The sequence below is a fragment of the Camelina sativa genome, chromosome 2, assembly GCF_000633955.1.
Source record: "Camelina sativa cultivar DH55 chromosome 2, Cs, whole genome shotgun sequence".
Taxonomy (NCBI): Eukaryota; Viridiplantae; Streptophyta; class Magnoliopsida; order Brassicales; family Brassicaceae; genus Camelina; species Camelina sativa.
In genome coordinates, this window is record NC_025686.1 from 28,895,183 (window position 1) to 28,915,756 (window position 20,574).

The 20,574-nt window shown below is 35.2% G+C and overlaps 5 protein-coding genes and 1 long non-coding RNA gene across 14 annotated transcripts; 3 read left to right on the forward strand and 3 right to left on the reverse strand.

Annotated features, from left to right (window-relative positions):
• Positions 62-3,467, forward strand: LOC104745855 (UPF0261 protein mll9388-like). Its single transcript, XM_010467222.2, has 9 exons — positions 62-323; positions 439-1,104; positions 1,205-1,411; positions 1,495-1,710; positions 1,793-2,015; positions 2,144-2,391; positions 2,510-2,688; positions 2,776-3,029; positions 3,107-3,467. Exons 1-9 carry the CDS (start codon positions 192-194, stop codon positions 3,259-3,261), a joined length of 2,280 nt encoding a protein of 759 aa, XP_010465524.1. The 5' UTR covers positions 62-191; the 3' UTR covers positions 3,262-3,467.
• Positions 3,473-5,167, reverse strand: LOC104745866 (thioredoxin domain-containing protein PLP3B). The gene is made up of 8 exons (XM_010467232.1): positions 4,935-5,167; positions 4,713-4,787; positions 4,573-4,620; positions 4,321-4,463; positions 4,145-4,217; positions 4,006-4,067; positions 3,794-3,891; positions 3,473-3,699 (listed from the first exon to the last, which is right to left on the reverse strand). Exons 1-8 carry the CDS (start codon positions 5,016-5,018, stop codon positions 3,590-3,592), a joined length of 693 nt encoding a protein of 230 aa, XP_010465534.1. The 5' UTR covers positions 5,019-5,167; the 3' UTR covers positions 3,473-3,589.
• Positions 5,728-6,724, forward strand: LOC104745875 (dehydrin Rab18-like). Its single transcript, XM_010467244.1, has 2 exons — positions 5,728-6,160; positions 6,249-6,724. The coding sequence occupies exons 1-2, from the start codon at positions 5,840-5,842 to the stop codon at positions 6,474-6,476; spliced, it is 549 nt and encodes a 182-aa protein (XP_010465546.1). The 5' UTR covers positions 5,728-5,839; the 3' UTR covers positions 6,477-6,724.
• Positions 10,155-15,712, reverse strand: LOC104745898. 8 transcript variants are annotated; one of them, XR_760790.2, is made up of 8 exons: positions 13,197-13,308; positions 12,844-12,941; positions 12,689-12,760; positions 12,502-12,586; positions 12,214-12,340; positions 11,963-12,063; positions 11,690-11,814; positions 10,155-10,947 (listed from the first exon to the last, which is right to left on the reverse strand). It is a non-coding gene; the product is annotated as an uncharacterized LOC104745898 (long non-coding RNA). The 8 variants fall into 8 exon arrangements; XR_760789.2 differs by having other exon boundaries at positions 10,155-11,052; XR_760792.2 differs by lacking the exons at positions 11,963-12,063; positions 12,214-12,340; positions 12,502-12,586; ... (1 more) ...; positions 12,844-12,941; positions 13,197-13,308 and adding exons at positions 14,368-14,468; positions 14,619-14,745; positions 14,907-14,991; ... (1 more) ...; positions 15,249-15,346; positions 15,602-15,712 and having other exon boundaries at positions 10,155-11,814.
• Positions 14,037-17,963, forward strand: LOC104745884 (peroxidase 72-like). Of its 2 annotated transcripts, none has more exons than XM_010467256.1 (5): positions 14,037-14,134; positions 16,540-16,755; positions 16,852-17,043; positions 17,130-17,295; positions 17,384-17,963. In XM_010467256.1, the coding sequence occupies exons 1-5, from the start codon at positions 14,117-14,119 to the stop codon at positions 17,800-17,802; spliced, it is 1,011 nt and encodes a 336-aa protein (XP_010465558.1). In that variant the 5' UTR covers positions 14,037-14,116; the 3' UTR covers positions 17,803-17,963. The 2 variants fall into 2 exon arrangements, with proteins under 2 accessions (XP_010465558.1, XP_010465566.1); XM_010467264.2 differs by having other exon boundaries at positions 14,044-14,124; positions 16,530-16,755.
• LOC109127166 (pectinesterase 3-like) lies at positions 19,512-19,916 on the reverse strand. Its single transcript, XM_019231522.1, has one exon. It carries the CDS (start codon positions 19,914-19,916, stop codon positions 19,512-19,514), a length of 405 nt encoding a protein of 134 aa, XP_019087067.1.

Genomic DNA, 20,574 nt, shown 5'->3' on the forward strand with positions numbered 1-20,574 from the left:
ACTTAATAATCGAAAGTTGGGGGAAAATACGCAATATACAAAAAAGTAAAATCTGGAAACGTCACCAACCGACAGAGACAAATTATTGAGCTTCAAAATTCAAAAGTCAAAAATTAGAGATATCAATCACTAACGTAACTAGTCGAGTGTTTGTTTTTGGATCTGGAGGATTTTGATCTGTGGAAACGAAGATGGCGGCAAACGAAACTAGTTATCGAGTGTATTGTGTAGGAACCGTCGATACCAAGCTTGATGAGCTACGATTCCTTGCTGGATCAGTGCGTTCAAATATCGGCGCATTCTCAAACAACTCATCTTCCAAGGTATGAGATTAGTTCCTCCGACGCAGAACAGAACCTCATTCATCACCTTGATGATTGTATTTTAGTCTCAGTCTCTCAATTTCGCCGTTTTTAATTGTGGAATTAACAACAACAGGTTGAGGTTGTGATTGTGGATGTTTCGGCGGGTACTGATCATAAGCAGATCGAGAATGTAGCTGAATTTGCATTTGTAACAAGAGAACAACTTCTCTCATGTTATTCTGGATCGAACCAGGAGACAAAACCTCTGAAACTTCCCGATGATAGAGGCGAGGCTGTTGGTATCATGAGCAAATGCCTTGAGAGTTTTCTTAGGCAAGCGGTTGAGGAAAATTCCCTTGCTGGGGTTATAGGTCTTGGCGGAAGTGGAGGAACCTCGCTGATATCCTCAGCCTTTAGGTCTCTCCCCATTGGGATTCCCAAGGTCATTGTATCCACTGTGGCTAGTGGTCAAACCGAGCCTTATGTTGGGACCTCAGATTTGGTTTTATTTCCTTCTGTGGTAGATGTATGTGGTATCAACAGTGTTAGCAGGTTAGTATTTTCAAACGCTGGGGCTTCTTTTGCGGGTATGGTACTCGGGAGGCTTGAGATGTTTAGAAGCTCCTCAAGTGAGAACGGGAAATGTACTGTGGGTATAACCATGTTCGGTGTGACAACTTCATGTGTAAATGCAGTCCAGGATAGATTAACTAGAGAAGGTTATGAGACACTTGTCTTTCATGCCACCGGTGTTGGCGGCAGAGCCATGGAATCTTTGGTTAAAGAAGGGCTTATACAGGTTTTTCTATTTTCCCCATTCGTCGAGATTCGTTGAGATGTTGTGCCTGTGGCATTGGTTTCTTCTTTTTTTAAGTTTCTTTTACTTGTTCCTTCCGTAGGGAGTAATGGATATTACAACAACCGAGGTTGCAGACCATGTAGTTGGAGGTGTGATGGCATGCGATAGTTCCCGTTTTGATATCACCATAGAAAAAGGAATACCGTTGGTTTTAAGTGTAGGAGCCTTAGATATGGTCAACTTTGGTGGTAAAGATACTATTCCTTCACAATTCCAAACAAGAAAGATTCATGTTCACAATGAACAGGTGAGGAATCTGTATAATGTTAAGTTGTCTTTTCTATTAGCATCTGTTTTTTTTTTTTGAGTTATCTTGTTTTTCTTTGGCAGGTTTCGCTCATTCGAACAACAGCAGAAGAGAATAAAGTATTTGCAAGGTTTATTGCAGATAAACTGAACAAATCAACATCAAATGTTAGGGTTTGTCTCCCAGAGAAAGGTGTCTCTGCACTGGATGCGCCAGGGAAACCTTTCTGTGATCCGGAAGCAACTGGTGCGCTCATAAATGAACTGCAGAAGCTCATTCAAACAAAGGAAGAGAGACAGGTATTTTCTATATTTTCCGTGCACTAGTGTTTTGTTTTGCGTCATCTACTTTCAGGTATTGAAATGTTGTGTATTTTGACAGGTCAATGTTTATCCACATCACATCAATGACCCTGAGTTTGCAGATGCATTGGTTGCTTCATTTCTTGAGATTTGTCCTAAAACCTACTCACAAATCAAACCCTCTGAAACGGCTTCGACTAAAACTAGTACTGGAGAGCATGATGATGGACACATATCTAAGACGGGGTTGAGGCCTGAAAGGATTCCATACAGTCCTACAGATTTCCCCAATGCAAAACCAGGTTTCTCTTGCCCTTCCCTATCGTAATGATCAGTACACTAACGACCAGATCAATAGGTGGTTCTAGTCATTTTGATACGGAACTTGCATGTTGGAATTAGAAAACTGACTTATCATCACTGGCTCCAGAAACCTTGGAACGAACTCAGACCATTTTGGGACGTTTGAGAGATCAAATTGAGAAGGGAATACCAATAATCGGGGGAGGTGCTGGTACGGGAATATCTGCAAAGTTTGAGGAAGCTGGTGGGATTGACTTGATAGTGATATACAACTCTGGACGTTTTCGGATGGCTGGAAGAGGATCCTTAGCAGGCTTGCTTCCATTTGCTGATGCCAATGCAGTCGTGCTTGAAATGGCGAATGAAGTTTTACCCGTCAGTTTCTTTATTCATTTACCCAAGAAACTTGCATATCGTTCCAGTTGCTTCTGTTAGTTACTCAAACATTTTCTCTCTAAAACCTGTCGCTTCATATGTCAAATCCAACGTGCAGGTAGTGAAGTCGGTGCCTGTTCTTGCTGGGGTGTGCGCAACAGATCCATTTCGACGTATGGTCTATTTTCTGAAGCAGTTGGAGTCCATTGGGTTCGTTGGTGTCCAGAACTTTCCAACTGTAGGTCTCTTTGATGGTAATTTTAGACAAAATCTTGAGGAGACTGGAATGGGATATGGGTAAGCTACAAAAAGCAGCCCCTTTCAAGAAATCACTTTTTTATACGGATTGTTTAAATTTCCACTTAAACTAGTCTGATACTGCAGCCTAGAAGTTCAAATGATCTCAGAAGCGCATAAGATGGGGCTATTGACCACTCCATATGCTTTCAACCCCAAAGAAGGAGAAGAAATGGCGAAAGCGGGAGCTGATATAATAGTAGCACACATGGGTCTAACGACATCTGGAAATATTGGGGCGAAAACCGCAGTGTCAATGGAAGAAAGCGTTGTTCGTGTACAAGCTATTGCAGATGCTGCTCGTAGATTCAACCCAGACATCATCGTCCTCTGTCATGGAGGTATAATTATAGTAACTTCTCGAATCCTACAGTCATTGTTTGATAAGAGTTTTATGTAGTAAGCTTCTTGTATGTAGGTCCAATATCGGGTCCAGAAGAGGCAGAGTTTGTGTTGAAGAGAACACAGGGTTGTGTCCATGGCTTCTATGGAGCATCAAGCATGGAAAGGCTACCTGTAGAACAAGCTATAACAAGCACTGTTCAAAAATACAAATCCATAGCGATGAAGTGAAGTGAAGTATAGCTCAATTACAGACCTTTTCCTTTTGGTGCTTCTTGTATATTTGCACGTTTGTGGTGTGGCAGATGTTTCCGTTTAGTGCATGGCTTTCTATTATGGTTTGGTTTCTTCTCCTCATGACTGCAGCATCTCTTTTCTTTGGTTGCCTACTTGATGTTTTCTTATCTTACTTAATAAAGATCAATAGGTTTGTTTGAGAAAATTATAGAACGAGTTTCCCCATTATAGAAATGAAACCTTAAGATTCATAAACAAAACAATACAAACAAAAGCAGCGGCAAAAACAAACACAAAACGGCTTCGAGATCTTGCCATGAGATCAATCAGAATCAGAGTCGACATTAGCCGAAGACCTAACGGACCGACGTATGCTTTCTTGAAACTCATAGTCTTCATCATCTTCCACTTTTTTCTTTTCGCTAAGCATTCCTGTGAAAAAAGAAAGAAAAATGGTTAAATGATCAAAGCTGTAATATCATAAGTAGCAAATAATCAGAATGTGAGAGATTGGTTCAGCTTCAACCTTTTCTAACCAGAAGGTTCTCCAGCTTCGTAGTGGAGAAATCGTCCTTGGCACCTAGATCTTGAAACCCTACAAGCCTATCCATGGCGATACCCTTGCTGAAGAATAATGATTCCAACATTCGTGTTTTCATTAGTTTAAACTCCCAAGAGACCCAATTGCGTTAAAAAAAAAAAGAAGGGAGCGCAAGTGAGTGAAAATGTAAGATTGACCTAAAAAGGATAACACAGGGCAAAGTCTTGATCGCAAGCTTGGTGACGAAGAAGGGAGCGTTCTACATTGATAAAGTCTCCCAAGTATTAGAAGAGCTAACACCCACAAATTGAAATGTTAATCAAGAGGATTACTGACCTCTGCGTCCATCTTAATGAACTTTGTGTCCACATGTCTAGGTGCAAGGGTCTTCAGATGCTTGTCCATTATCCTACAATGTTTAAGCGCATAGCTTCAGTACTTGATATTCGCATATCAAAGACCAAAACAAAAGTGATGTGACTGAGAGAGACTAGAGAAGTATTGCAACTTACTTGCAACGGTAGAATTCCTTGTGGTAGAAGTGACATATAACTTTGTCACTCCTAGTGACTTCACCCAAGAAGTCACCTTCGCTAACTTCTCGGAATTCACCGTGTCCTTGCCTTTTGAATGCTTCTCTCTTTTCCACTTCTCTCTGTCCGGACATCATATCTTAGGGGTTAGTTCATAGTTTCATACTAACTAATGAAGAAGTTAGAAGAGTTAAACCAATCCAAAACAAGATATGGATGGTGAAGTTGAACCTTGAGTGCTGCAATTCTATCAGCGTGCAATTTTTCAAGCTCTGGATCCTACACAACATGAGCAACTCAGCAAGTCTCCCATAGATTAGAAAAAAAAGAAGAGAAGCATAACAACATGTTCTCATTTGATTTGTACTTACATCCATCAGTTCGTCAAGATCAACCTCCTCGTTGACAGGTCTTGAACCTTGCGCCTTTTCATTTGCAAGAACTTCCTGCACACCCAGCCATGGTAACAAAAATCATCAATTCATCATCTAGCACAAGGTGTCCTAAAAAATTCATCTCCATCTCTGTTAAATGGCTCACCCAAATAAACGTTAAATCGAGATCTAAGAAAGAATCTATGGAAAAAGAATTACCTTTTTATAATCTCTAGCAGCTGCCGCCAATACATTCCCGAATGCCAGATTCGATAGGGTCGACTTCACCGCATCTGGATCCATCTTTTTAACCAAACCTATTCAATAATTTTTATTCAACCCTAGAAATCCCAGTTCTTCGTATCCTTCTTCTTTCTTGTCAAGAGAAGAGCTTCTTCTTTTAACATTAAGGATTTGAAATCTGGTGCAGAGAGAGAGAAACTCCTGACGAACACCACCATCGACTGTATCATTGAAACGCAGCGTTTTCTGATAACTGGATTTGATTGTGTAAGGCCTCTATCTTACTATATGGGCCTTCATAATAAATGATTCTTGGCCCGAATAGGAACCCAAATTTCTCAGGCCCATCCAATTTTCAATCTTTGAACGGATGGGGTATACCATACGTGTATGGGAAATAATTAACAAAGTCTCATCGTTTTCAAGGACAACAGTTACGTGTCTCGTTTCTACGTTAGTGTTACTGTTTAGTACCGACACAAAGGAAGAAGACAGATATTTTTTTTTTTTTGTTTTCTTTCCAACTAGATTCATCACCCTGTCATGGGATTGTGATGAACACGTACTTGGTATCCACATGAAAGCTCGGTAATAAAAATCAAAATTCCCATTTCTTTTAGTGATTAAAAACAGTTCGGTTTATTCACGGACACGTATGTCCAATCACCAAACCGACATTTTCTGCTGCTACCACGCGTCCCTTTACAAATTATGATTCAATAGTTTAATAGTTGATCCATATCCGAAACCTGACTATAAAGCTACCTTCCATGCGTTAACGAACCTTCATCAATCAAAACTCATCAAAGTCTAAATATCACCAAAGAAAAAGAGTTCAATCTTATATAGTGAAAGTATTTGCTTAACATAAGAAGAAGAAGATGGCGTCTTACCAGAACCGTCCAGGAGGTCAGGCCACTGACGAGTATGGAAACCCGATCCAGCAGTTGGACGAGTTTGGAAACCCAATTGGCAGCGGAGGACACGGTGGTCTAGGAGCCACTGGCGGAGGAGGTTACGGAACTGGCACCGGGGGTACCTATGGAACTGGTGGCCAAGGATACGGAACCGGAACCGGGACCGAAGCCTTTGGAACTGGCGGAGGAGCTAGGCACCACGGCCAAGAGCAACTCCACAAGGAAAGTGGTGGCGGCTTGGGAGGAATGCTTCACCGCTCCGGATCTGGATCCAGCTCTAGCTCGGTATGAATCAAGTGTACAAACAAGATTTTATGATGTATTAATTACTGTACGATGTGTGATCATCTAATTGATGTTATATATATAATAGGAGGATGATGGACAAGGAGGCAGGAGGAAGAAGGGAATAACGCAAAAGATCAAGGAGAAGTTGCCAGGTCATCATGATCAATCTAGTCATCAAGCTCAAGGAATGGGTGGCATGGGAACTGGAACTACCACCGGATACGATGCCAGCGGTTATGGTGGCGAGCACCACGAGAAGAAGGGGATGATGGACAAGATTAAGGAGAAACTTCCCGGTGGTGGTGGCCGTTAAGCTTTACACAAACATGTATACATATTAAATACTAATAAAATAAGGAGGGTTTGTGACGCAGTCGCATTTGGTCGTTGTATGTGTGCTTTTTATGTATGTACGTCGTGCGATGTGTGCTGGCTTGTATGAGTGTGTGGGTGAGAGATACAGGAGTGTGTCATGAGCGTCTGGCTCTTTTTATGTTCTGAGATGTCTGTTTTATGTAATTTCATATCTATAAATCTACTTTCTTGTTATTTGTTTTCTCAGCTTAGCGGTGTAGCTATTACTTAACTAAATGTGTAATTTCATATCTATAAATCTACTGAGGCCTTTTTCTCATGCACTGCTGACTTGTAGCAACACACACAACAATTAGTAAGACAGTTTGCGTAATTAATATTGGATTAGGCCTTTTTCGAACTCGCTATGCTTTCCCACTGGATTGGGCATTACCATAAGCCGAATTAGAATTGATGCTTGGGCCTATGAAGTATTAATATTGGAGCGAGATTTGTAAATTTGTCTTTTTTTAAAAATGTACGTAATGTAAACGAATAATGAATGACGTGAGAAAATGACGAAAAGACATATTGAAAAAGTCTAAATACATCGTCGCGTAGTCGAATTCTGTATGCCGACTTGTTCTTCTTTGTCACATTTGCACGAAAAGAAAAGGAAAATAGTTGGTATTGGTTTTGTGAGGGAGAGCAGTTGAAGCTGTTTCTCAATGATTTTGTCATTATCTACAGTTTTGTTATGTCTTTGTCGTACTCTTTATCAGCCGTATCTATTTGTTAAGCACACAATCAGTCAAAAGATTATTTAGTTTGCTTGCAAAATAATTAGCACTAGGTAGTAACCCGTGCTACTGCACGGGCTAATATGTTTATTATAATTTGAAATTAATAATACTGTATTAGTTATATTCAGATTATTACACATTTTCAACAAATTATTGGTACTATGTACTTATTTTTGACATTTAATTTAAGTGAGCACGATATTGACTGTGACACATACTCCCTTCCATTCATATCTAATTACCTCTAGTCTCTATCCTCTACTTCACATCGTATACATCTGTCTGATTACCTCTGGCACAGATGATTGGACAAAACATTTTAATATAAATTTTAAATTCGTAAAATGACGAAGAATTATATTAACCCGGACGTTATAGCACATGTATGCTATTTTCTTGTAAATTATTAAAATTTAAACTTAGACGTATTTAGTTTGGAACAGGAAACACGTCCCAACCCATCTCCTGGTGTCCCGTTTTATCTCCTTTCGTCCTATCTCGTCTCATCCCGTCTCTCGTCTCATCCTGTATCCATCAGCTTTTTTTTTGTCTTATGTTTTTTCTCTTTTAAATAATTTCTCGTTAGACAATATTTATTAAAAGAGATTGGGTAAGAAATTTAGACGGGATACCAGAGTTCTCCATTAATTATTAGGGGGTGTATTCAACTTGACATTTTAAGTGATTTGTGTGAAATTTACAAATTCTATGTTATTCAATCATGAATTTTAAAAAGTCTATTAAAATCCACTGTTATTAAACTGATGATTTAAAAATCTACTTTAAAATTCATTAAAATCTCTTGTTATTGAACTGATGATTTAAAAATCTACTTTAAAATCCACTGTTATTGAAAACAGTTTTGTGGATTAGGATTTTAATAATTTTTAGGATTCTGGAGGATTCTGTAAGATTTGTTTAGTTAAAAATACAGAAATCCAAATCTCATGGTTTTAGGTGGGATTTGAAAGAATTTTACAGAAAATCATATGAATTTCCCTAAAATCTATCAAAATTCTAAATTTCCTAAATCCCATCAAATTCTCCAAAATCATGGTTTGAATACACCCCCCTTAGGTTTTTTAGTTAGTTGAAATTATCCAAAAAAAATATAATTTCAAAAACTATATAATTGTTTTCAAAAATACCAAAATTTTCTATGTGCTCGTTCCAAAGTGGTTAATCACATGTTGCATAGTCAATCCTTATCCAAATTAGTGAAAGCTTGACCTTTGAATTTTTCTACCTATATTTTTATTTCATACTTTTATCCAAAATTTATGTCCCTTTAAAAAAATGTTCAATTTTTTTTTTTCATTATTCGACTTACCCGTTTCAGTTTATCTATATTATTTCTTGTCTTACTACTATAAATAGACCGGATTTTTTCTCAAAATTTAATTATTGTTTCTTAAAGTATATGTACTTAATTAGTAAATTAAATTACTTCAAAAACAGTGATAAAACATATATTAAGTTAAATAATAAACCCTTTAAAATTTTTAATTGTATAATATTAGTATTTTCCATAAAAATTAGTTGGCCATTCTTTTACGGTGTTTTCAATATTTTAGTGTATATGTAGAATACCACAATCAATACCGAAAATAAACATTATCATCATTTTCATCAGCTGAAAATATAAATTTTCTTACAATACATTCATACTAATCAAGCACAACTCATGTTTGTTGAAAATGTTGAAATAATCTTGTTACAGGGTGTTAAATCTTGTCCAGTCCCATCCCATCCCATCCCGTCCCGATCCATCCCGTTAGAAATTTTATGTCCCATAACCATTCTCTTTTAAATAATTACCCATAAAATAATGTTATTATTGAATTTTAGCTAAGAAATTTAGACAAAATACATGTATTTCCATTTGAATGTTTAATTTATATAGTTAGTAGAAATTCTAATTCTCAAAAAATCTCAAAATATTTTCAAAATACCAGTCTCAAAGTAGTTCTTTACATGAAATATACTCAACTATTTTTTAAAAATCGTTTAAGTACAATGTTTTCTATTATATGAATTACCCATTTCTGTCATTTCTCCCCTATTTCTCATCGCAATTCCACAAATAGACTGAAATTTTAATCATAATTTTATTTACATGTTCTGATATGAAATTATGTGCATAAACATTAATATGTTTCTGATTATATTAAGAGTATATTTGTAAGAAAAAATTAATCTTATGATTAAAGATTTTCAATCCGTCTTTTGATTCGATTTCAGTTGGAATTATTTAGTGTTTTTTAAATCTTTTGATTCGATTATGGTTGAAATTATTTAGTGTTTTTATGATATCCCTAAAAACCAAACACATCCCGTGTTTGTTAAAAATGTTAAGTGATTTACTTATATATTTTCAAACTAATCAAAATATCTTTCATAGTTTGCTTAGAGCTGTTAAATTAGAATATCATATTTCACTTTGATTTTAGTTAGATTTTGGAACAGGAAACACGTCTTGTCCCATCTCTTCACGTCTCATCCCGTCCATTTCCGTTGCATTTCGTATCCTCTAATATACTTGCATAGGCTGAAATTTTGTCGTTTTTATGCAAATTAAATGATTTAAACATTTTAAAAGATTGACATGTGGGATAAGATTTCTACATACATTCTAATTTTCCCCAAAATGTACATTTTAAAGTGGCTCAAGCCTCAAGGTAAAACTGTTAAATATGTCAAATATGAAATATGTCATGCGTTCGCGTGAGTAAATAGTATGTCTGCTTCATACCGCTTACATATGAATAAATCACTCTTTCTAATTTATTAGATATATTTAGAGCTAGAAAATAATACATAAAAAACATATGTTACATGTCAAGAAGAGAGTACATTGTACTTAAACGAAAGTACAATCGTAACACTTCGTAACGTGTGATAATAATAAATAATCAAGTTCTTTTTGGTTCAAAGCTACATAGAGTACAAAGTAAATGAAAGTACAATCGGACCTTAGGAATTACAGAAAAAGAAGAGAGTTTATGCGTAACATTATGCTCAAGCTAAGCATATAAAGTAAAAAAGGATTCAACAAACAGGCAATGCTCTTCATGTGTTTGTTTCCTTCCATCGCCTGCAATTTATCAAAGATTGAAATTTTTACAGTACATATGCTTAGTCATCTGACCTAATCGCCAACCAATACCGTGACACTTTCACCTAGCTCAGCTTTACACCTTTATCCCCTTAACTAACTATGATTCACTACAAAACTTCTAGGCCAGCAACAATAGTCTTGCATTAGACTAAGAAGAAATCCTTATTCACATCATCAAGACTAAAACACATCCCACCGATTGACAGTAACATTCCAAAGATGGAAAGAAGAACTCATCAACCTCGTTGATGATGGTTTCACAGAAATAGACTGAAAAAGCTTATCAATGTCATACTCAAGAGAGCCATGATACTCTCGCGGCTTCCGCTCCGAATCTTTACTCGATGATCCCATAACAGATTTACCATATCTCCCGGAATGTTTTGGCAATCTTACTTCATCATCCTTCTCTTCCACAATTTCACAAGCGCCTCCAAACTATCCCATTGCAAAATAGAGCTTATACAGTAACTAAAATCTCTTGAGATAAATCAAAGCAGCACCGAGTTATTCATCATCTCTCTGTGATCCGTTTCTAAACTTCTGGGAAACACAGTCACACAGTTTACCTGAAAGAGAATAATCATAAGGAAAAAAAATGGTTAAAGAACAGTAACTTCAAATGAAGAGCAATGTGGAGAATCATTTTTTGTCCTTGTATAATCACCCAATGCCTGCAAATTGTAATCATAAAATCCCTTATCAGCAATTCAGTGGGAGACATAGATGAACTATTGAGTTAGACAAAGTTGAAAAATTTACAAAAAGTTCTTCACTATTTAAGTAATTGTAATAGAAGAAATAATCTCAGCCAAAGTTTTATATTATTAGATGAAAATAAAAGATAATTGCGATAACATTGGTAACATAGATACAATTGAAGAGTAAACAGTGATTAATCACCCTTGGTGACGAAGAAGATAGGAGACTCGGTCTTACAGATACAACATATAGGATCCCTAAGGACGAAACGGAGACGAACGACACATGTAGAGCAAACCTCTCGGTGACCACAAGATCGATAAGCTAATGATACTTTCATCAGTTGGAAATCTCAAAAAATTTTGATAAAGGTAAAGCTCATTTAAAATTCTAGAAAACAAAACTGACTAAATTACTAAAATTCTAATTTTGAGGTACAGAGCGGATAATATGGAAAACAGAATAGAGAAGTATCATCTCTGATCTTGAGTTCAGCGGTTAATCTTAGAGGCACAATATAGCTACTATCTAAGCTTAACTTTAAGACCAAACAACCTATTATTGCTTCAAACTTACAATAACTTTTAAAACAACCAAAAATAAACTCACTTAGCGTAGTGCATCATTTCAATTTTTCTGCTGGTTTTCCAAGACCATTGAAAAGATTTTTCTCCATTAACAACATAAATACCGCAAGTTCCGGTTGATGACGACTCATCTTCATGATGGTGAACCTGACAAAAAAAACATATGTCATCTTAATTTACTGTTATTACGAAATTTTACTATAACCGATAACTTTATACTATCCTCATAGAGAAACCAACCACCTGCTGTACATGGACTCAAATAATAATAAAAAACACCAGAGAATCAACTTACATTGACACCAGCTGTTGTACATCCTTCTTCATTGCCTCTTTGTATTTATCATTTCCAATGGATCCCATGTAACTGGTTACCCCAGGAATTTGAAGCATCCACTACAGCCACCAGCAAGTAAAAAGAGAACCTCAACTTAGCATATATAAGACGTTCAGTGGAGAAATGCATATATCAACCAAAATTTTAAAATTTTAAATTACAATTTTTTATGTTTGCATAAAAAGAGAGAGAGAGAGAGAGAAACGTACCTTCATACGACCAAGGATTCTAACAACAATGTCAACACCTCTCTTTAATTGAACTCTTGACCTGTTGTATAGCTATCACCTCCAAATCAACATATCCGAAACTGAGTTCTTAAAACGCATGCTTTTCCTATTCAAAGGAACAAAGCATCAAATATAGTGAGAATGTGGGGGAATATCTTAAGTGATTATGATGATAACTATTCATTCGATCAATCTTTCCAAGACTAACGAACTTAAAGAAATTCACATCACTAACTGAATTTCATCATCAACAGATCCAATACTCACCATTGATTCCAAACTTCATCAAAAACATTAGTAGAAGACCCGCTTTTTGTTTGGGATAAAGTTTTTGACCTACCTCTTCCTGTTCCTAAACATCATAAATAAAACTTTCATATCTTCTTTTAAGTTAAACAAATGAATTTTACGAACAAAACGTTTACAAACACTAAGCCAATAAGATTACACTTACCACAGTATGAGGATCAGATACGTAAGCTATCTTTAAGCATAAGTGACAGAGCCACACCTTTGCTTATGGTTCCTAATATGTTTAAACATAAGTATCTAAGCAGAACGGAGAGTGTTTACAAATTTATATGCAGAAGATACAGACTTATAACTCACCTGTTGTGCCAATCATGTCGTCCACCATTACACTCTCTTGCAGCAAAACGTTTAGTCTTGATTTTCCCAAGCTCCAGATCAAAATAGCAAGAAATCTCCTGTATCATCATCATAAAAAAACTACATCCAATGAACAAACGACAATATCACAAATCATACTCATCCTAATCGTTTCAAAATCAAACATACTATCCTTTCAAATTGAGAGAGAATCAAGCTCAAAAGATCTAATTTCGCCCAAACAATGACTTGAAATCAAAATAGATCTTACATATCTATTAGTGGACGTACAATAGAATAAGAAGCAATTAGGGAGAAAAAAAGAAAGAGAGAGTGTCGATATCTTTACGTACTGCTTTGCTGCCTTTGCTTTCTCCTTGGTGAAGCTCAATCCCAGAACATCATCGTCCACTCTTCTGCTAAAAGAGAGAGAGGCGACAGAGAAAAAGAAATTTTGGGTTAGGGTTTTGTTTCTTATTTTAATATTGACAGAGTAATGGACGACTAAGATTAAAAAGATCTCAAAATATACGGTCAGGATTTTAAAAAAATTAGGCAATAAACGATTGAGATTATAACATAAAACCGGGTTAGATTACCGGGTTATTTCGACCCGCGTGTTTATCCGTTTAGAGGGGATGTGAAATTTCGTCGTTACCCTTTAAAAAATCGAATATTTGGTTATAACTCCAATGGCATACCCTTATAATTTCTTACAAAACGAAGGTTTAGTCCATAAACTGTGTTTCAAAATAATAGTAGAGATTATTTCTTTGACTATTTATTTGGTTAATGGTCAACCAAGTAAAACCCCCTACAAGGGCAAGTGTTTAGCGTAGCTTACTCTTCATGCTAACCTCTCCATTTAATATCACAAATCAGTAGGAATATCTTTTCAGGTTGGTATAAATTTATTAAAAGCAAAATACTGTATACGTTTTAATACTAATGTTCCTAGTCAGTACATGTAACAAATATCCCATACAACAACTGCATATGAGGTACATAAAGTGGGCATACATGAGTAGCTTTTAATTAATGAATAAAAAGTCTTAACAAATCTTGTATTCATACCAATCCTTAAAGATCAACTAATGTATCCATCTAATCCAATATACAGCTACAATTAGTTACCAACTCCAACCTCTTTCTCAAATGTCCACAAAGTCTACTCTATATATGAAATCCTTTGCATCACACACAATCACCAATTACAAGAAACCGAGTTGATTAAACACAAGGAGTCATCGAAAGAAAAAAAATATCCCAAAAAATGGCTAGGTCATTAAACATCTTTATTNAAAAGATTTTTCTCCATTAACAACACAAATACCGCAAGTTCCGGTTGATAACGACTCATCTTCATGATGGTGAACCTGACAAAAAAAACATATGTCATCTTAATTTACTGTTATTACGAAATTTTACTATAACCGATAACTTTATACTATCCTCATAGAGAAACCAACCACCTGCTGTACATGGACTCAAATAATAATAAAAAACACCAGAGAATCAACTTACATTGACACCAGCTGTTGTACATCCTTCTTCATTGCCTCTTTGTATTTATCATTTCCAATGGATCCCATGTAACTGGTTACCCCAGGAATTTGAAGCATCCACTACAGCCACCAGCAAGTAAAAAGAGAACCTCAACTTAGCATATATAAGACGTTCAGTGGAGAAATGCATATATCAACCAAAATTTTAAAATTTTAAATTACAATTTTTTATGTTTGCATAAAAAGAGAGAGAGAGAGAGAGAAACGTACCTTCATACGACCAAGGATTCTAACAACAATGTCAACACCTCTCTTTAATTGAACTCTTGACCTGTTGTATAGCTATCACCTCCAAATCAACATATCCGAAACTGAGTTCTTAAAACGCATGCTTTTCCTATTCAAAGGAACAAAGCATCAAATATAGTGAGAATGTGGGGGAATATCTTAAGTGATTATGATGATAACTATTCATTCGATCAATCTTTCCAAGACTAACGAACTTAAAGAAATTCACATCACTAACTGAATTTCATCATCAACAGATCCAATACTCACCATTGATTCCAAACTTCATCAAAAACATTAGTAGAAGACCCGCTTTTTGTTTGGGATAAAGTTTTTGACCTACCTCTTCCTGTTCCTAAACATCATAAATAAAACTTTCATATCTTCTTTTAAGTTAAACAAATGAATTTTACGAACAAAACGTTTACAAACACTAAGCCAATAAGATTACACTTACCACAGTATGAGGATCAGATACGTAAGCTATCTTTAAGCATAAGTGACAGAGCCACACCTTTGCTTATGGTTCCTAATATGTTTAAACATAAGTATCTAAGCAGAACGGAGAGTGTTTACAAATTTATATGCAGAAGATACAGACTTATAACTCACCTGTTGTGCCAATCATGTCGTCCACCATTACACTCTCTTGCAGCAAAACGTTTAGTCTTGATTTTCCCAAGCTCCAGATCAAAATAGCAAGAAATCTCCTGTATCATCATCATAAAAAAACTACATCCAATGAACAAACGACAATATCACAAATCATACTCATCCTAATCGTTTCAAAATCAAACATACTATCCTTTCAAATTGAGAGAGAATCAAGCTCAAAAGATCTAATTTCGCCCAAACAATGACTTGAAATCAAAATAGATCTTACATATCTATTAGTGGACGTACAATAGAATAAGAAGCAATTAGGGAGAAAAAAAGAAAGAGAGAGTGTCGATATCTTTACGTACTGCTTTGCTGCCTTTGCTTTCTCCTTGGTGAAGCTCAATCCCAGAACATCATCGTCCACTCTTCTGCTAAAGGAGAGAGAGGCGACAGAGAAAAAGAAATTTCGGGTTAGGGTTTTGTTTCTTATTTTAATATTGACAGAGTAATGGACGACTAAGATTAAAAAGATCTCAAAATATACGGTCAGGATTTTAAAAAAATTAGGCAATGAACGACTGAGATTATAACATAAAACCGGGTTAGATTACCGGGTTATTTCGACCCGCGTGTTTATCCGTTTAGAGGGGATGTGAAATTTCGTCGTTACCCTTTAAAAAATCGAATATTTGGTTATAACTCCAATGGCATACCCTTATAATTTCTTACAAAACGAAGGTTTAGTCCATAAACTGTGTTTCAAAATAATAGTAGAGATTATTTCTTTGACTATTTATTTGGTTAATGGTCAACCAAGTAAAACCCCCTACAAGGGCAAGTGTTTAGCGTAGCTTACTCTTCATGCTAACCTCTCCATTTAATATCACAAATCAGTAGGAATATCTTTTCAGGTTGGTATAAATTTATTAAAAGCAAAATACTGTATACGTTTTAATACTAATGTTCCTAGTCAGTACATGTAACAAATATCCCATACAACAACTGCATATGAGGTACATAAAGTGGGCATACATGAGTAGCTTTTAATTAATGAATAAAAAGTCTTAACAAATCTTGTATTTATACCAATCCTTAAAGATCAACTAATGTATCCATCTAATCCAATATACAGCTACAATTAGTTACCAACTCCAACCTCTTTCTCAAATGTCCACAAAGTCTACTCTATATATGAAATCCTTTGCATCACACACAATCACCAATTACAAGAAACCGAGTTGATTAAACACAAGGAGTCATCGAAAGAAAAAAAATATCCCAAAAAATGGCTAGGTCATTAAACATCTTTATTGCAGCTCTCTCTCTCATTGCATTATCTCCTCTTTGTTTGTGTTCCAAAGCATATGGAACTGGCGGCTATCTCTTTCCGCAGTTCTACGACCACTCGTGTCCTAAAGCCCAAGAGATTGTTCAGTCCATTGTGGCTAAAGCATTCGCACAGGATCCTCGCATGCCTGCCTCCTTGCTCAGGCTCCATTTCCATGATTGTTTCGTCAAGGTCTGAAGCTTAGCAAACTTTCATAAGGTTTAACACCATACGATAAAATTTTAAATAACTTTTAACATATTTTTCTCGTTATGTTTGGCACTGCAGGGATGTGATGCTTCGATACTATTGGACAGCAGTGGAACCATAATCAGCGAGAAACGATCAAACCCTAACCGTGACTCAGCTCGTGGTTTCGAACTCATCGAGGAAATCAAACAAGCCTTAGAACAAGAGTGTCCTGAAACAGTTTCTTGCGCTGATATCTTGGCTCTAGCCGCTAGAGACTCAACTGCCATTGTAAGTCATCACAATTCACCACACACAAAATTATATGAGCGTTATCATCAAATTGGAAAAATGAACAAATATATATATATACACAGACGGGTGGACCAAGCTGGGAAGTACCTCTAGGAAGAAGAGACGCGAGAGGAGCAAGCTTGAGTGGTTCCAACAATGACATTCCTGCTCCAAACAACACTTTTCAAACCATCCTCACTAAGTTCAAGCGTCAAGGACTCGATCTCGTCGATCTTGTCTCCCTCTCCGGTAATATATCTATCCATCCATCTTAATTAACCAATGTTAATTAAAAAGCTTGCTTATAAATAAATCCCATAACATGTTTGATTCGCAGGAAGTCACACCATAGGAAACTCGAGGTGCACGAGTTTCCGGCAGAGGTTATACAACCAGTCCGGTAACGGGAAGCCTGATCTGACCCTAAGCCAATACTATGCAACCCTGTTGCGCAAACGATGTCCGAGATCCGGGGGTGACCAGAACCTCTTCTTCCTCGACTTGGTGACACCGTTCAAGTTCGACAACCACTACTTCAAGAACTTGATCATGTACAAAGGTCTATTGAGTTCGGATGAGATTCTGTTCACAAAGAACAGAGAGTCGAAGGAGCTTGTGATGCTATACGCTGAGAATCAAGAGGCCTTCTTCGAGCAGTTTGCTAAATCGATGGTGAAGATGGGAAATATCTCACCGTTGACTGGCGTGAAGGGAGAGATCCGACGCATCTGCCGGAGGGTTAACCATGCTTATTAATCAAATCTATCTTTATATATCAATATATCATGAACAACGCTTCAGTTTCATGCATTTGTTTGGCATGGACGTATACGTATCATTGAGTTTTATATTTCTTTTGGCTTTATATGTTTGAGTGTGTATTGTACATTTTACTAAAATCTGATATTGTTTCGGAACTATGATCTATATACTATTTTAGCGTTTTTGCAATATTTTCAGACTTTAATTTCCAACTAACATATCGTATTTGGGACAAAAAGTTAAAAAATGTATATTATGAAAGATGGCCAACTCATTCAGTGACATATCAACAGTGGAAAGAGTGTCACATGTCTATTCTCATTAAAAGCAAAGAGACCTAAACTAAAAGGAATATAAAACATTTTTCATGTCTTTTAGTCTTTTTTTATATCACAAAAATAATTTTAATATTTACTTTAGAAAAGCTTATAACATGTCCCAAGAAAGTAGATGCATTACCAAAAGACAAAAAAAGCATCAGAATTGAATCATAGAGTCACTTCTTTCTCTTGGCGTAAACCATGAATTTGTGGACATGTGGTTTATAAGTTACAATTTTGTCAATAGTTTGAAGAGTTGCAGCAGCGATAAAGATATTTGTTAATACTGTGGAGAAATTCATGAAAGTTTGTCCTTAAAAAAATATATTATATATATAAAAAATTATATGTGAAGAAGATGGAGTTTTGTTCACTATCAAATGGAAGATAATTGAAGAAAACAGTAGAATGTTAATTTAGAAAAATACATAGACAAAGAGGAAGGGGGTTTTCATATTTTAACATTTAGAAGTTGTCAAAAAGAAAATTCAATGAAATTCTTATTAAAAAAAACTATAGAGTTATATTCAAGAAATTGAAGAGATAACATGAAAGGAAGATGTATATCTTAATTAAAGAGTTAGTCAAGCTGCAATCTTGATAAAAGAAAATGTTAGTATTTCATAGTATATAATTGAGAAGCTTAATTATAAATAAATCTAAATACTTAAGTTTTTTTTAATGAATGTAAAATTTATTCAACCAAAAAACTCTTTATTACAAAATATGCATCCTTAGATTAAGCTTTCATTTAGAATATTTTTTTAGAAGTTTTAGACAAGAATTATAGAATGTTTAAGCTCTCATAACAAAATTGTACATGCCTGTATATAATAATGCAATTACAAAAGGAGAAAAAAATATTTGGAATATTAAAAAAAATCAACATCAAAATTATATTTTTCACAATTAAAAAAACAAAGATAAACTCTACATAAAAAAGCAAAATTGTGTAAAAAACAGTAAACTATAAGTACGCGCATAGCGCGAATATTCATTTAGATTTTATTAAAAGACTATGCTAAACGTTTCTAAATAGTAAAAATATCCATTTCTTCAAAACCTTGGGGATTATCTTTTCTTATTATTATTATTATTATTATTATTATTATTATTATTATTATTATTACTAGCATGAGTGACTGTCAAGATGATTATGAAGACTACTATATGAGTCGGCTGTACTCCATTATTCCAAAATATATTACTAACTATATACTGATATACTGATATATATTTTTCTAATATTTTAATATTTTACTTATATTTTATTTATATTTTGCTTATGTTTTACTTATTTTTATTATATTGTTTGCTTTTTAAAAAATTAATATTAATAATATTTTTGTCAATATTTTTTTCAGTTTTACAACCTTTTTTGGTTCAGAAACTCATCAACAAAAACTTCTTCGTCTCCTCTTCTGTCGTTACCAGAATATTTCCAATCCAATTGACTCTCTTAGTCCCGTCGGAACCCGGTCCATAGTTTTGGTATTCTCCCAATGTTACTATCAGAGGAGGAGGATCCGTTAAGTTGTTCCAAGCCAGCCAACTCAACTCGGTATGCATGACAATGACTCTAGCGTAGCTCTTCCATGGACGTCCTAGATATACTCTGAAATTACCGTCGTATGGTATGATTTTACTATGTGTGATGGAGAAACCGGTGTTGCTTTCTCGATCAATGGCGGCTTGTGCTGTGACAGTTACCACCTGTCCCAAAAGTGGCTGTTGTAGCATAGTGCTGCAGTTCTGGAACACCGCTGTCGGTCGTTTTGAAATTACCATCATCGTAAATTTTCACCTTGTCTCGAGACAAGATGACGTTCTCCATATATACTCCCTCTTTGACGTATACAACTACATGTGTAGTTGTTGTCTTAGGAAACTCAGCAACCGCTTCCCTGATCATTACGTAGTCCCTCGAGCCGTCCGCAACCACCGTAAAATCGGCTTAGGCGAACAGCTAATCGTTGAATTACGACACTGAGTTAGGAGGAAGAAGAAGATTGGACAAACATTTATTGGATGCTTAGTTAAAAGTTATTAAATGAAAAGTCATAATAAATAGAAGCAACATTATAATTTTTTTTGTATGTATTATAAGTATAAGATATTTTATGAAAATTATAGTAAAGAGTAACAAGTATTATAACATTTATTTTTATTTTTATTATTATTATTAATAAACAAATATTATGATGAAGTGAATTTAAGTGAAAGTATCAAACAAAAGATTATAATAAGTAAATGCAACATTTTGATAAAAATAAATTTCATCTTGAGTAAAAGTTTATAACCAAAAATTAGAAAAAAAAATACACAACTTCTAAAAATCAAATATTGAATAGTTAAATTTTAAAAAACATATTTACAAAGATTTAAGATAAATAAACACAACTGTAAGTTACATAATTAAAGTTGATTAAATTTTTTTTTTTTTTTT